Source organism: Coturnix japonica, chromosome 3, assembly GCF_054131305.1.
Source record: "Coturnix japonica strain WE chromosome 3, WE-NBRP24, whole genome shotgun sequence".
NCBI lineage: Eukaryota > Metazoa > Chordata > Aves > Galliformes > Phasianidae > Coturnix > Coturnix japonica.
The window spans coordinates 87992909-88008289 of NC_140665.1; the positions used below are offsets into that span (position 1 = coordinate 87992909).

The 15381-nt window shown below is 38.4% G+C and overlaps 1 protein-coding gene across 40 annotated transcripts in view; it reads right to left on the reverse strand.

Annotated features, from left to right (window-relative positions):
- The window catches only part of MYT1L (myelin transcription factor 1 like), a 274007-nt gene that overhangs the window by 14460 nt on the left and 244166 nt on the right, over positions 1-15381 (reverse strand). For all 40 annotated transcript variants that reach the window (XR_014944905.1, XR_014944904.1, XM_085543910.1 and 37 more), the window contains 3 exons: positions 10273-10335; positions 3134-3217; positions 1566-1787 (listed from right to left, as the gene is read on the reverse strand). Coding sequence is in view for 38 of the 40 variants with exons in the window: in XM_085543910.1 (XP_085400036.1) it covers positions 1566-1787; positions 3134-3217; positions 10273-10335 (369 nt within the window). In the remaining 2 variants the exon portion in view is untranslated. The remainder of the gene's footprint in view (positions 1-1565; positions 1788-3133; positions 3218-10272; positions 10336-15381) is intronic.

The window sequence follows — 15381 nt, forward strand, 5'->3', positions numbered from 1 at the left end:
GCCCATTTGCATGTCCCTCATCCGTCTTTAATGTCACCATGATGACACCTGTCACTGTTCATTGTAATTACTGCCAAACATAGTGAGTTTAACCAATTCTTCTGTGCTTTTAACATTGCATGACTTTCTCCCACTGAAATGAAATACAGACCTAGAAGAAGTAAGAACTAGAAAGAAGCAAAATAATTCAATGGTGGAGAGTGAACAGGCAGCCAAAACCAAATACAATAAAGCTTTTAAAAGGCTGGACATTAGGACATTAAGAAAACTTCATTCTTTGAAAAAGCAGTTGTGCATTGGAATGGGCTGCCCAGGGATGTGGTTGAGTCACTGTCCAAGGAGGTGTTCAAGAAATGTTTTGATATTGCACTGAGGCACATGTTTTAGCAGGAAAATACTAGTGTACCTTTTGAAGACTCTACTTTGGACTAGCTCATAGTGAACTGTGTATCAGATTACAATATATGTATCTGATCTCATCTAACTTTACAGCATTTTTTCATTCCTTTGGTAAAGCTTCGGAGTTTTCATCTTTGCACTTATTTTCAAATCTGTGCCTCAGAAACCTCTCTCCATATATACAATTACTGATTCAATAGGTGGCATAATTTTCACAAGTCACTTTGCTGTTTCAGTTTCCAAGTATTATAGCCGTTTGGATAACACAATATTAATGTATATTTACAAAAGACAGAATATAAAATCTCAAATAACGCATTAAGGACACTACTGCATCTAGCTCATATGTAGGCTTAGAGAACTTTTCTGATTGGTGACAAATATTAGCTACTATGGATAAAAGAAGAGCTTTGCCCTGGCACAATGCTCACACTCAGATTCCCACGTAATGCTCCAAAAAAAACCCTTGCTTCTTCATAACCTAATGCTTAAAACAGGGACAAAATTTATCCCCAGCAGACTAGCCACTAATCTCTTAAAAGCTTTGCAAAATGTTACCTCTGAAGTTCTCTTATTTTTGCTAAATTTATGTAAATTAGAGCTTTGTTTTCCTTTTGTCTAATATTTGTATTCCATTATTTTTAAATAATCTGATGTATTCTGTTTGGGTTTCTATTCTGCAGTCTCCCGACTATTTTGAGCTAACATTCTCATTACCAAATAAGTAAAAAGTATATCATATTTATAGAACTGGTCTCTGAAAATACTTTCATTGCATGCTCATTTGTGAATCAACAGTATATTCAACATCTCTGAAAACCAGGTGGATTCTGATGTGAGTTACGAAGTCTGTACCAAAGTAATTTTTTCAGTCACTCAATAAAGCAGTAGCATACTTACAGTTACTGTTGTGCACATTTTTTTCCCTAAAATCTTCTGTGTATTATAGATTTAGATTCAGATCTCTACTTGCAAAGATTTTCATTTTACAGTTTGTGAGTCTTTATTTCCAGTTATCTAAAATGTGAATGGGAAGCCTATTTTTGAAGTAATAATGAATGTCAAAAGGAACAGAGAAATCTTGTGACAAAAAGCTGTATTCCAAATATTGTAAATATAATTTAAATAATGTAATTAAGTGAAAAATATAAACCATGGTTACTCACCTACGATGAGTAAGAAAACTACCACTAACATGTCCTGAGCCATCACATCCTGGGGTTGGACATGACATTCCTTCCGTCTTCACTGACTTCCAAGAGAACTGTGAGCCATTTAGGTACCCATCCTTTTGCCTTTTGGCAGCTAGAGGACACCCTGATGCGCTGCGATGGGATGCATATTTTCCAGTTATATGACCCTGACCATCACAACCAGGAACTGGACATCTGGATAGCAGATAGATGAGATAAACTTTATTGTCTTGCCATCATATACCTGGTAGCCTCTACAACAAAGTCAAAATAAACCTGACATGAAAAGAAAAGAACAATCATGCACTGTTGTCTTAAAAATAGTCAAGATACCCTCCAGTGAGTAGAACGACAAACAGAGCTTTGCTAATATGTAAAAAAAAAAGTTATTCTTTGATAACCCTCTAGGCAGTGGATGAAGTCACAGCTGTTGATACCATGTAATTGCAACAAAAAGAGTGAAAAGTATGTCTGAATTGCCAGTTTTCACATAGCACACTGCAATTGGAATGGTGGCTATGGAGCTCTACACAGTAGGGAAATTGTCCATAAAAAGTCTGTGACCATAAAATCCTATTTAGTGCCATCACTGTTACATTTTAGGTATGTATATGGATTCTAAAGAACACTTGTCTGAAGTCCTGAAAATGTTTGGCATAAACAGAGTAAGTGATGTTTTTCCGCACTAAAAGGATTTTGTCAGATTAAAAATCAGGAGTTAGATTATGAGAGATTATACAAACTCCCCATATGTTTGCCCTATATATGTAGCAAAAAAAAAAAAAAAAAAAAAAAAAGAAGAAGAAGAAGAAGAAAAAAAAAACCACCACCACCAAAAAACAATACTCAGGGTTAGAAGGAAGAAGATAGGATCTTCAAAATGAAATATTTAAAGAAAATATTTCAGTCAGCATGCCATTATATAGCACAGGCCAAAACAAGTCTAGTTAATTCACTTACTGTCCTACACTAAAATATTGCTGCAACACAACATGGAGGACCCAATTCTGAATGTTTCAGAGCAGTCACTAAACCTACTAGGAGCAGCAGTCACTGAGATTAGAGCACTTTGCAAGAAAAAAGCAAAGGCCTATAGGTAAGTATTTGTTCCTCTTCTTACAAACTGAATAAGCAGTTGGATTCTAAGTAGTGCTTTCATATACATATTTAATCCCTAATTTAGCATGTGTGGTTTGTCTGCAACACAGAAACGTTGTAGGGTATTTTAGGAGATAAAGATTTATGTAGCTTGTGAGTCACATATGAAAGATGCACTTAAATCGGTTTAAATTAGAGAAGATCATATCCTTGGCTAGAATAAGTCAACATGGGTCCTTAATTTGCGGTCACAGAATCTGAATGGGCCAGTGGGATCCCATTCCTTGGGATTTAGAGAGCTATGTATTTTTTCTTAAGCAAAACTATTTCACACCTAAGACACATATTCTTGGATAGCTTCAAACCAAAATATCTTAAAAGCTGAAGATATATACAACCTGTTACAGAACATGTGAAGCCCCTTAAACAATATTTGTTCTCACCTAATTGGCTCTTGGTCTTCTTTGTCCTCCTTGCTTTGTGCTATCCTGATCCCACTCTTCTTTGCTCGTGGACAGCCTGAAAGACTGAGTGAAAGGAAACATTTTAAAACACAATTTCTCACTCTTTCATACAGTTAACAAGGGATATACTTTCTATAGCAAAAACTGACAGAATGGGTAATCCTGTCCAGGTTCCAAAATCAATGCTCAGTAGTTTGAATAGGAAGGATTGCAGCATTCAAACATGAGGGGGAATCCAAGGAACTCTGTCTGTGATGGACGGACAAGACTGAGCTCTGTGTAGACCACATACACACAGGCAGTTCCTGAGAAGGCACAGAAAATGAAGCTCCTAGCTCTCCGTCTAATAATCCCTGCAGCTGACTCAGCAGCAGCAACAGCAGCTTTGTAAGAAAGTGTTTCAGTGCTGAGAGACATTATGTCCCCTGTACGGCTAAGAAGCAAGAGGGTCAGAACTCGGAGGTCTTTGGATCTGTCAGTAGGACAAAAGATTTCCTTTGGGAACACATCAGAAACACTATCAAAACTAAAATGCCATGTAAGAATCCTACAGATCTATCAAATGAAAATGGAGCATGAATTAGAGCTGTACGGTGCCTTCCTTAGAAAGAATTTAACTGCTCAGAAAGCTGAGCCCAGACAAGTTATACATTAGGCTAAAATATGTTGCTTTTAACTAAACACTAAGAACGTAGTTTTAACTACAAAAGATGGAAAAATATCTATCCATTCCAAGATCTTACAAGTTCAACTTTCTCTTTGCATATGAAAAGTTAGTTACAGAAGCAGCTTAGTGAAATTGACCATGAGTTTAAGAGATATTCAAAGATGGGCAGATTTTTATTTTAAGTAGTCTCTGTTGAGGACACACCAAAAGCCGTGCTTTATGCTCTCCTTACATGTTATTCCCATCTTAAAATATAAATATGTACAAAGAAATCCAGTCGTAGAGCAACACCTTCAATTGTACTGAAATGAAAGACAGCTGTATTATAAAATTTGTCTCAGAGAAATAAAACAGAGTAGATTTTCGTTTCCAGCATGACATGAAGTATTTCAGTGTTGTATGGTCCTGCAGGTCCTGTGTGCAGAAAGAAGAAACAGTGGCAGCAAAAATTTGGAATACTTTGTCTTACTAAAGCCAGAGGGGACTGTGAGGTGTGAAGAGAGACAAAAGCTATGCAATCATGGATGGAATTCTGTGTTGGTTAATGAAAAATAAACCATAGGCAAAAACAGTCTGTACACTATAAAGGTGTAGATAATTCAATTAAATAGGAGGAGGAATGTTGACACAAGATACTGGCCAAACAATTTCTAGTGATATGACGTGGCTACATTTATACTGATAAACAGAAAAAACCTAGAACTATGTCGTGACTTAAGAGCAGCAAGTTCACATCCATGCAGCTCAACCCTCTTCCTCTGTAAAACACAACAGCCACGCTCAGATTGCTTAGAGAGAATGAACTGGACACGTGTGGAGCCCCAAATAATTTCTGAGAACTGCCTGGTAGACTTTAACTGGCCCAGGGCCAGCACCACGTCAGGGCACACTATAACCATTTAATAGTGTAGACAACTGCACTGCCTATACCAAGAACCAAGAACCAGCAGCGTAGCCTGTATTGTCATCCTGTTCTATTAACTAATATAAACATAGCAGGTCATTTTCCTTTTCAAAGAAAGCTGCTGTTCATTCACACTTTTATAGCACCCACCAAAGTATCCTAGTTTCCTGTATAAAAATCCCTTGCCACCGAAGAATAGCTTGCATTGAAAAAAGGCATGAACAAAGAAACACAAGAGATTTAGAATAAGTGGAAACAAAGTTTTCCCTTGCCCAAAAAAGGGCAAGGTTGCTGTTCAGGAACAGGTTGTTTTCCTGACTCTCATGTAACACAGACTTTAAAAAGCAAAGGCAAAAGGATGGGAGTTGCAGATATCACCAGGTTATCTGTGAAATTAGTTTTACTCACTGTGTGAGAATTAGCAGGTTTTGCATCTGAAAGCCGAATATTTAAAAAAATGCCTCGGAAAGCAACACTCTTTCAGTAGGTGTACAGATGGATATGCTTGCAGATGATGACACTTTCGTAACATATCCTGAATTAAGAATTTCTTCCTTGACTAATGATTTAATGCTTACCGCATATTAAATCAATTCAATTATCACCTATTTCTTGGTGTTTTGGTGCATCATCTTTTTGCAATAGATCTGTTTTAGCACTCTGATTTATTAAGAAATTCTAAGACTTTTCAGATCTTCTAAGCAGACATTTCCAACAGACAGCTTCCGAGATTATGATTAATCCATTTTTTTCTCTCAGCTGATTCACCAAGAAGACTTATGTAAAAGATGAGACTTCATTTTTAATTTTTCATCCTGTACTAAACAAAACTTATTATAAAGTAAACATGTTACTTCATTTTGATTTCAGTTTAATTCCTTATCTATGAAGATAAAAGACAATGAGAGAATTCAAACGGCAGTATATGCCAATACAACATCATGCATACATTAAATGTCTGTGTGGAACTGCAGAAAGTTATGGCAGGGTTAAATTTGCCTTTATGTACATTATACATTCAGCCATTTTAAATATAAATGATACCTAAACATCATGACAGACATCAGGAAATAAGTTTTTAAATCAATTTCTTCGAAAACTGAAAGAATTAAGTGCAAGTGCATTAAATTCTGGGCTCCCCAGTACAAAAAAGACAGGGATCTCTTGGAAAGAGTCCAGCGGAGGGCCACAAAGAAGGTGGTGAAGGGTCTGGAGCATCTCCCCTATGAGGAGAGACTTAGGGAACTGGGTCTGTTTAGCCTTGAGAAAAGAAGGCTGAGAGGGGACTCGATCCAGGTCTATAAATACCTGAGGTGTGGGAGCCATAGTGGTGAGGCTGGTCTCATTTCAGTAGTGCGTGGGGATAGAAATAGGGGTAATTGGGATGAAACTACAGCATAGGAAGTTCCACACGAATGTGCGGAAGAACTTCTTTAGAGTGAGGGTGACGGAGCACTGGAACAGGCTGCCCAGGGAGGTGGTGGAGTCTCCTTCTCTGGAGATATTCAAGACCGGCCTGGACGCCTACCTGTGTGACGGGGTGTAGGGAACCTGCTTTGGCAGGGGGGTTGGACTTGATGATCTCTAGAGGTCCCTTCCAACCCCTACAATTCTGTGATTCTGTGATTTTGTAATTAGAGAACTGTGACCTAACTGCTATACACAAAAACAGGGTGGGAAAAATTGCACAATTGGAATACTATTAAAAACAGCTACAAGCATTTTACAAGAGACAAGAAGGGCAGGAGAGACCTCAATGTTAAGAAGTGGCAGCAAAGAGCTGCTTCTAAAAAATGACCATGATTAGGTTGAGAGCTTGTAAGTTAAAATTAGAAATCAAGTAGAGGAGGCAGGAAATCAGCATGGGAGGGATAAGAAGTAAATACACAGGCAGCGGAAGCAGGGATGTATGGCTTGGGAAGAATTCAGAGATGCTGTCTGGACATGCAGAGATAGGATCAGAAAAGCCAAGGAGTGGATGGAACTGGACTTGGCAATGGATATGAAAAATAATAAGAGTTTCTTCAGGTACACAGAAGACACAGATCAAGAAGAATGTGTCCCTTCTGATAAACGAGAAGGGAGAAATGGCAACAATGGACACAGAGAAGGCTGAGGTACTCAGTAAACTCTTCTACTGCTTGTCTTCACTGGCAGTAAGGCTTCCCACATCTCTCATGTCTCTGAACCTCTAGGTATGGGTCAGGGGAGTTAAATCTCTCCCAGTGTAGACAAAGTGCAATTTCAAGATCACCTGATGAGACTGAATGTCTATAAGTCTATGGGACTAGATGACAAGCATCTCAGGGTCCTGAAAGAACTGTCTGATGTAGTTGCCAAGCCAATCTCCATTACATTTGAAAAGTCATGGCTGCTAAGTAAAGTCCCTGCTGACCAGAAAAAGATAAAACCCTCCAATTTTTAAGAAAGGTAGAAGAGAAGATGTGGGAAATTACAGTCCAATAATCTTAATGTCTTTGCTAGGGAAGATCATGAAGCAGATCCTCCTGGAAGCTATGTTAAGGCACATGCAAGGAGGTGATCTGAAACAGACATCACAGCTATACCAGTGGCAGATTGTGCCTGATCACTCTGCTGGCCTTCCATGATGAAGTGACAGCACCAGTGGACTAGGGAAAAGCAAATGAAGTCATCCACTTGGACTTCTGCAAGGCTTTTGATATGATCCCACATCACATTCTTCTCTCTGAATTGTAAATATCTGGATTTAAAGAGTGGACTATTCAGTGGATAAGGAATTGGTTGGATGGTTGTTTTCAATGTATCTATGTCTAGATGGAGGCTCATGATGAGTGGTGTCCCCCAGATGCCTATGTTGGGATCAGTGTTCTTCAATATCTTCATCAGCGGGTTGGATAGTGGGATTGAATGCACCTTCAGAAGGTTTGCTGATGACACAAAGCTGAGTGGATCTGGAAAAGCTTGAAAAATGGGTCCATGTGAACCTACTGAGGTTCAACAAAGACATGTACAGGGTGTTGTAAATGAGTTGGGGCAATCTCAGGTGTGCGTACAGACTAGAACAACAACTAATTGAGTGCAGCCCTACATAGAAATACTTGGGAGTTACAGTTGATGAAAAGCTTGATGCAAGCCAACAGCATGTGCTTGTAGCCTGTAAGGCCAACAGTACCCTGTGCTGCATGAAAAGTGGGTTGGCCAGCAGGAAGTGGGAGGTGATTGTCCCCCTCTAATCTGTCCTTGTGAGGCCCCATCTGAAGCACTGTATTCAGGCCCGAGGACCACAACAAAATAAATATATGAAGCTGCTGGAGTAAGTCCAGAAGAAGGCCACAAAGATAATGAGAGACTGGGAACACCTCTCCTATGAAGAAAGGCTGAGGGAGCTTGGCTTGATTAGCCTGGAGAAGAGAAGGTTCCAGGGAAACCTCACTGTGGCATTCCAGTACTTAAAGAGAGCTTATAAACAGGAATGTGACTGACTTTTCGCTGTCTGATAGTAGTAAGACAAGGGGCAACAGCTTTAGATTAAAATAGGGGAGACTTACGCTAGATATTAGGAGGAAAGTTTTTACTCAGAGGGTGGTGAGGCACTGCAACAAGTTGCCCAGAGAAGATTTCCCATCCCTGAATATGTTTGAGGTCAGCTTGATTTAGTTTATGGCAAGGGGGTTGGATCTTTAAGGTCCCTTCTGACCTAAGCCATTTTATGATTCTGTATGGTATGTGCTCAGTACTGTCATAGTGGCATTTCAAATGTAAACAAATGCCTTCAATCCTAATGTACTGGATGTAATAAAAACAAGTTACTTCTGCAGTATTACTTCTTATGTCTTTAAACATATTTTATATGTACATCAAATGAAAATTTGGTCTAGCCCTCATCTGTAATATAAGAACATAAAAATTCAGTGATTAAAATTAAATAACACCTTCCAGATCATTGTCTGGTCCTACAGTGACAATGCCCAGTGAGAGTTCAGAAAGTGACACAATCCTGCTAACCTTGGAAGCTTTTAGGTTTCTTCTGTTTATGACACTTTGGCTTCCTACATTTTACTGCACCTTCACTGTGCTGCCTGTTTCTGGTTAAATGACCACATGAACATATTTCTGAAATAGCAAAGTTCAGGCACCAAGCACAGTGTTGGTAGAGGCATGAACTGATAAAGCCATGCATAATTCAATGCGGTTATAATTTGACCTTAAATCATTTTGAAAGTGTGATTTAATCTACACTGCATAAGTGCTTTAGAAATGTTTATATCTTTTCCTGCATAAAGCTATTTGTACTATTGATACCTCTGTGTGCTTTACAGAAAACTGGATTTTTATTGTGATCACCCATTTTAACAGCATTTAAAAATATGCTACATTCCTGATGTCTGTGTTATCTGTACTCTGACTTTAAACTTACTCGTACAGGCTACAAATTTAAACTGAGACTATGTGTTTTGACTAGTTACAGGCAATTACAAATGTAGGGACTTGGCAAACAAAGCTAACATATACTAGTAAGCACGGGAGTAAAAAGCCTTTACTAATAAAAACTGGGTGGAATACACTGTTATTATTCAGTTAAACAGTGGATAATTATTTGCAAAATATAGCGTAGCACTTCTCCACTGATTTATAGTTCCAAAATAGCCACGGAGGCATTACTAATTATACAGCCTGTGGAAAACATACCTCTAGTGTGGTACCATGGTAATTCATTTAAAGGTTACCAGCAATCTCAGTTAGTAAACATAAAGTTTCCTTTGGCCTTCGGTAAGGATCACTTTATAGTTTAGGCAGTCAGTGTGACAGCTTTTCTCCATTAATTTCTCTTTCCATTCTTCTGACTTCACAGAATTATAAGCAATTCATGGCAATTTAAAAACAAACCAATCTTTATTCTGAAGTACATTTGTTAATATCAGATGAATATCTGATGCAACAGGTACTTTGGTTGTCAGGGACATGATTTAGTGGTGGGTTGGTAGAGTTAGGGTAGTATGGTTGAGGATGATCTTGAAGGTCTTTTCCAACCTAAGCAATTCTATGATTCTATGATTTAAGACTTCAGGTGAGAGAGGCAGTAAATAAGTTCAATTCCACATTTAAAGAAATATGGAGAGAGTCTGAAATGACTGACAAAAATAAATAAATAAATAAAAACAATCAGGAAACATTCTGGAGGGAAAAAAAAAATGCAGGAACAGAGTTTTAGTTCAGAAAAGCTAAGACTGCAGAGAATGGTTAAGTTATTCAGAATGTAAAGCAATATAAATTAGTAAATAATTACTTCTCTTGGCTGACAGAGAAAGGAGAAAAAATTGCATTATTTTTGTACAAAGATTCTGCAAGATATTAACAAAAATCTCCCTGCCTTTTTGGATAGTGAGCCATGCTGAAACAGAAATGTTACTCATTTTGTGATATGTAGGATGAGTTAGACCAACATATGTTGACATAAAGCACTCAATACTACTTCGGAGCTGAAACAGAGAAGAGAGATCGGTTGAACTCCCACACAGCCCTTTAGTTGTTTGATTTAAAGAACAAATACTTCTCTTTACATACCTTCGATGTGAAGCATAATTTCCAGTAATATGTCCAGAACCATCACACCCAGGAGTTGGACACCTAGAATAATAATGTAAAAAGATACAGAGCAGAGTTACTGACAGTAAAATACAGCTGCCCATTTTATATTAAATAAAGATTAACTATCTCAACCACTGTTTCCACAGGTGCCAGCCTTGGGGACCTCCAGCCATTCCTAAACCTAAGCTTAGTTCTACACCAGGGACAAACATACTATATTCACTCATTAAATATTTCTATTAACTACTCATTTCCTGCCCAGTCAAACACTTTCTGGATACCTCTAGCACTGGCAGATTACTGGAAAATACCAGGAGCAGCCTGACATTCCCTCACCATCAGGAATAAGTAGAGGTGACAGCAAATGCAACATCCTCAAAACGTATTCTTAGGTAATGGCTAAGATTACAGGTGAGCTGTTTTGTTTTCCATCAAGGCTCTTGTTCTAACCCCATAACACAATGTCATGAGATGTTGGTGCACCATGGAGATAACCCTCCACCACTCCAGGAAACAAAGGAAATGCCTAATGAAAAGGAAATGTATAGACGGGTCTCTTGCATAGAAACAAGAACTCACCTAGCATTCCCAAACGTCAAGCAACCATATACACACACCAGTGAAATTTCTAATAATACAGTGACAGAAGAGCCATCAAAAAAAATGGATGTTTCTACACTGTGAAAATGATTATGATCCCTACAGAACAAGCTAACTTACAGTGTCAGTATAATCATTAACTGGTACTTGAATGGCTACACTAAATCAGAAAAAGACAAAAGAAGAATTAATTTATACCCATAATTTATATATTATTTATTCTCACTGGTTTACATTCATTTGAACACTTAAATGCTATGTGAATTCCAAAAATTCACTTTTCCTGTGTGTTAGTTTTGAATTTTAGAGGTGCTTTAAAGCTTCTTTTGAAGTCAGCACTCTAATTGAAAAAGCATGTGCACAATCTCAGGTGTTGCATTCTGGAACATCATTTCCATAGCATTGAGTTCATTGATTATTTGAATCCATAATTCATGCACGTTTTGGCTTTCACCTTTTAGTTACACGTGTGCTTTCCTCAAAGTTAGCAGAAACTGATAAACTGGTTTACCAAAGTTTCAGAGACTTGAACATTTCTTAATACTGGGACTTCAAGCAACCTGGAATTCAGTGCATGGGGCTGTCATGTTCCATTAGTCTGAACTTTAGCTCTTTAACGCCAATAAGCATTACCTACTTTGGAGGAGCTCAGCAGGGCCAAACCTCAAACATGATTAAGGCAGCTTGAAAGAGATAAATTAAACTGGAATTTGTTAAATGGAGTTCTCATCTGGTCTTCTTCTGGACCAGTTCATTTATTCTATAGAAAACATAAAAATACAGTAAGGCTTCCAGGATTAAGCTAGTAAAACTTCTGGAATTCACAGGGTCACTGAAGATTCTCTTCTACATAACAGAGAGCCTGTGTGCACTGGACAAGGAACCTAAACAGGATCCTAAAGGATAATTCTCCTTTTCTCTTGATTTACATGTTTGCTTCACTTGTATACTAAGGCTTTGCCTCAATGACTCTCTATTGCAATGCCTTTGCACAGGACCAAGTATGATAAGACCAGGACCTTGACTAGAAAGTGTAAGTACTGCTGGGAGTCTTAATATCTCAGGACCCACACCCACACTGACATAAAAAATTAATGTTTCTGCTTCTAGAAAGATTAAAGAAGGACTTTAAGCAGTTCCCTCTCACATACCCATGTAAGAGTACACTGAACAAATCATAGTTCTTTCCTGCACAGCCCTTACCACTCATTCTATACTGTGACTGCACATCATTATCACAGATCTTGGATTCTAGGTTGGCTACTACTTTAAGTCAAAAAATAAATGGGAGGGGTCTTATTTTTAGTTTCTTATATTTACAATATTTCAAATACAGATATTTAGATATTATTGTATTTTTTCAGATCTACTGCGTTTTAATAATAATTATTATTTTAATATATTGATTAGCATTAAATATTTATTAAATATTTATTCAAACCAAATGTGAGGTTTAACAAGAGCAAGTGTAGAGTTTTGCACCTGGGGAGGATTAACCACACGCATCAGTACAGGTTAGGGAATGACCTGCTGAAGAGGAGCACTGCATAGAGGGACTTGGGGGTCCTGGTAGACAACAGGTTGGCCATGAGCCAGCAGTGTGTCGCTGTGGCCAAGAAGGCCAATGGGATCCTGGGGTGCATTAAAAAGAGCGTATTCAACAGGTGGAGGGAGGTGATCCTCCCCCTCTACTCTGCCCTGGTGAGGCTACATTTAGAATACAGTGTGCATTTCTGGGTTCTCCCATTCAAATAAGACAGGGGTCTCCAAAATGAGTCCAACGGGGGGTCACAAAGATGATAAAGAGCCTGGAGCATCTCCTGTATGAGGAAAGGCTGAGTAACCTGGATCTGGTCAGCCTGGAGAGAAGAAGACTGAGAGGATCTAGTAAATGCTTATAAATAAAGGGAAATGAGAGGCAAATGGATGAGGCCAGGCTCTTCTCAGTGGTGTGTAGTGATAGGACAAATAGCAATGATCTAAAGCTTGAACACAGGAAATTCCATATAAATGTGGAAAAACTTCTTTACAGTAAGAGTGATGGAGCACCAGAACAGGTTGCTCAGAGAGGTAGCAGAGTCTCATTTTATGGCGATATTCATAGTCCATACACACCCCTACCTGTGCAACCTATTGTAGGGAACCTGCCTTGGTAGAGGGGGTTGGACTTGATGATCTCTAGAGGTCCCCTCCAACCCCTTTCTGTGATTTTGAGATCTTTCTTAATGTACAAAACTTATTTCCTACTTCCATCAAGACCAGATGCATCCCTGAAGCCTATAAATCTGTTGTACCAAAATATATGGGAATAAGATTTAACTAGATGAACTGAGTGCACTTTGACTTTAAACGTCCACTGCATGTAAATGAACAAAGTAGTTCACAGAGTCATCAGACTGTTCTGTAGTCACTCAGAGGTACACACAGATTCCTTTTTTTCTATGAATATGTGCTATTTGAAGCTTCAAATTATTACCCACAAAGGAATTCTTCAATTCTATTGAGAATAAACTATTATCAAAACAGAAGAATGTTTTTTCTCATCTATTCCAATGCTTTCTCCACAGGAAGGCACAATTAATAGTGTCTTAACTAAAAGGATTTGTAAGAGGCAGCAGTGTAACTGGTCAGTCTGTTTTAATATTACACAATTTCACTTCAACCATTTGGACACTCAAGTAATTTAAACAGTTAGAACCGTGGGACTGGATTTTCAGAATGTATTACCATACCTAGGACGTATGTTTATCCTTCCACTTTGCTATCAACTGCTAAGTAACTACAGATATCTGACTTAAGTGGTCACAAGTGCAAACAGCAATGCTTGAAAGATGCATGCATAGGTGCTCAGAAGAATAAGGTGAGGTGAGATTCGTTGTAATGGAATGCTGTAGTTAAGCGGAAAAATAGATACACAGTTTCCTCAGTGACTTAAAGTGAATGTAAATTGACAGAAGCAGCTTATTTGTAGACTATCTAACAGCTCACTGAGGCAAAAGAATACTTTAGTACTGTAAAGACTGAAGTGATGAAAGGACTTTTCTTTGTAAAGAATAATGCTCAGACCATGTAATACTAGCACTCAGAATCAGAGCATCCAATAAAAGAGCTTGCCAGTGATGGGGAATCACTGTCTTGATGTCCCCTTCATTTCACAGAACATCCCAAAGAAGATCTTGTGGAAACATAAACATCACCAGAAAGTAGGAAACACAAGAGAACAGCAACCGCTGAGGAAACTGGAATCAATATCAGCTTAGATTCAATAGCAGGAATGAAGTAAAGGAGAAAGCCAAACGGAGACAGATGACACAAAATAAAACAATTCTGCAAAGTGTGCAGCAATTAAAAACATTTCTAGGAACCTGAAGGAATGTAAAGAGATTCTCGGGACTGGCAGGGAAAAGAGATGCCCATACAGTTTCTGGAAAGGTTTGTCTAGATGCCGGCAGTTAAAAGTATTGGTGCAAGTTCAGCTCAGAAGAAAAAACAGATTACATCAGCACAGCGGACTACAAATAAGATACATACTTAAAACTCTGCTCCCAGGTTTTCATTTAGATCTATAGGCACAGTATAGATCAGGTAATGCGACATCAAATAGGTTGTTAGACAAAAGTGTAAAGGTAGAACAGAAGTTGTTTTGTCCTCATTACTTTGTATAGCTTTGGTTTAATTTTTTGACATATCTCTAAAATACACCAATAAATCAAAGATATAGTAATTTGCAATATAATAAATAAATTGTCTGGGTTTTTTTTCCCCTGTTTTTACCACCAAGTGCCAGTGGATCTTTGGAACCAGAAGAATTCTATTTTCCTTGTTAGAAGGCAGAGTTCACGGAAATTTTTTCAGTGCACAGTCTGAGCATAATCCAGGGCATGAGCTCATGCTCAGGCTCAACCTGAGGCTCCTTCTCTCTAAGAAACCCTCAGCTGAGATTTGGCAATACAATGAATTCTATTTCCATCTCAGTCAAGCCTTGTGTTCAGGGTTTGACAAGCTTATATAAACCCAAAATTATGCAAGCTCAAATTCAGCACACCACCCAGACAAAAGCCAGGTTATTCCAACATGATCACATTTTTTGCAAGTAGGGTTCAATTTAATCACGAGAGACAGTTTTAGCAACTGCTATCAGTGTAACTTCTTGTCTCCATGCTGCCCTTCCCTATGTCACTTTCCCCTTCAGCCACCCTTGGTCTCTTCTATGCCATGTGCCACATACACCTTCTTGGCTCACTGGGAGGTCATTTCAGCCTCACTGTCCTTATCACTCAGACTGATTGACCAGATTTCAATATGAAAAGGACATGTTATTGAGTTATGCTGTAGTTTCCACATGATTTGGAAGGTTTGTATGTTATCTGTGTACTTGTCTTTTATCTATAGCTTTTTCACACTTAGTGGACACTCCACAGACACTCCACAAATAAAGAGGTAATAAGTCACTAATAAAAATGAAGAGGATTGCCAATTCTGAAT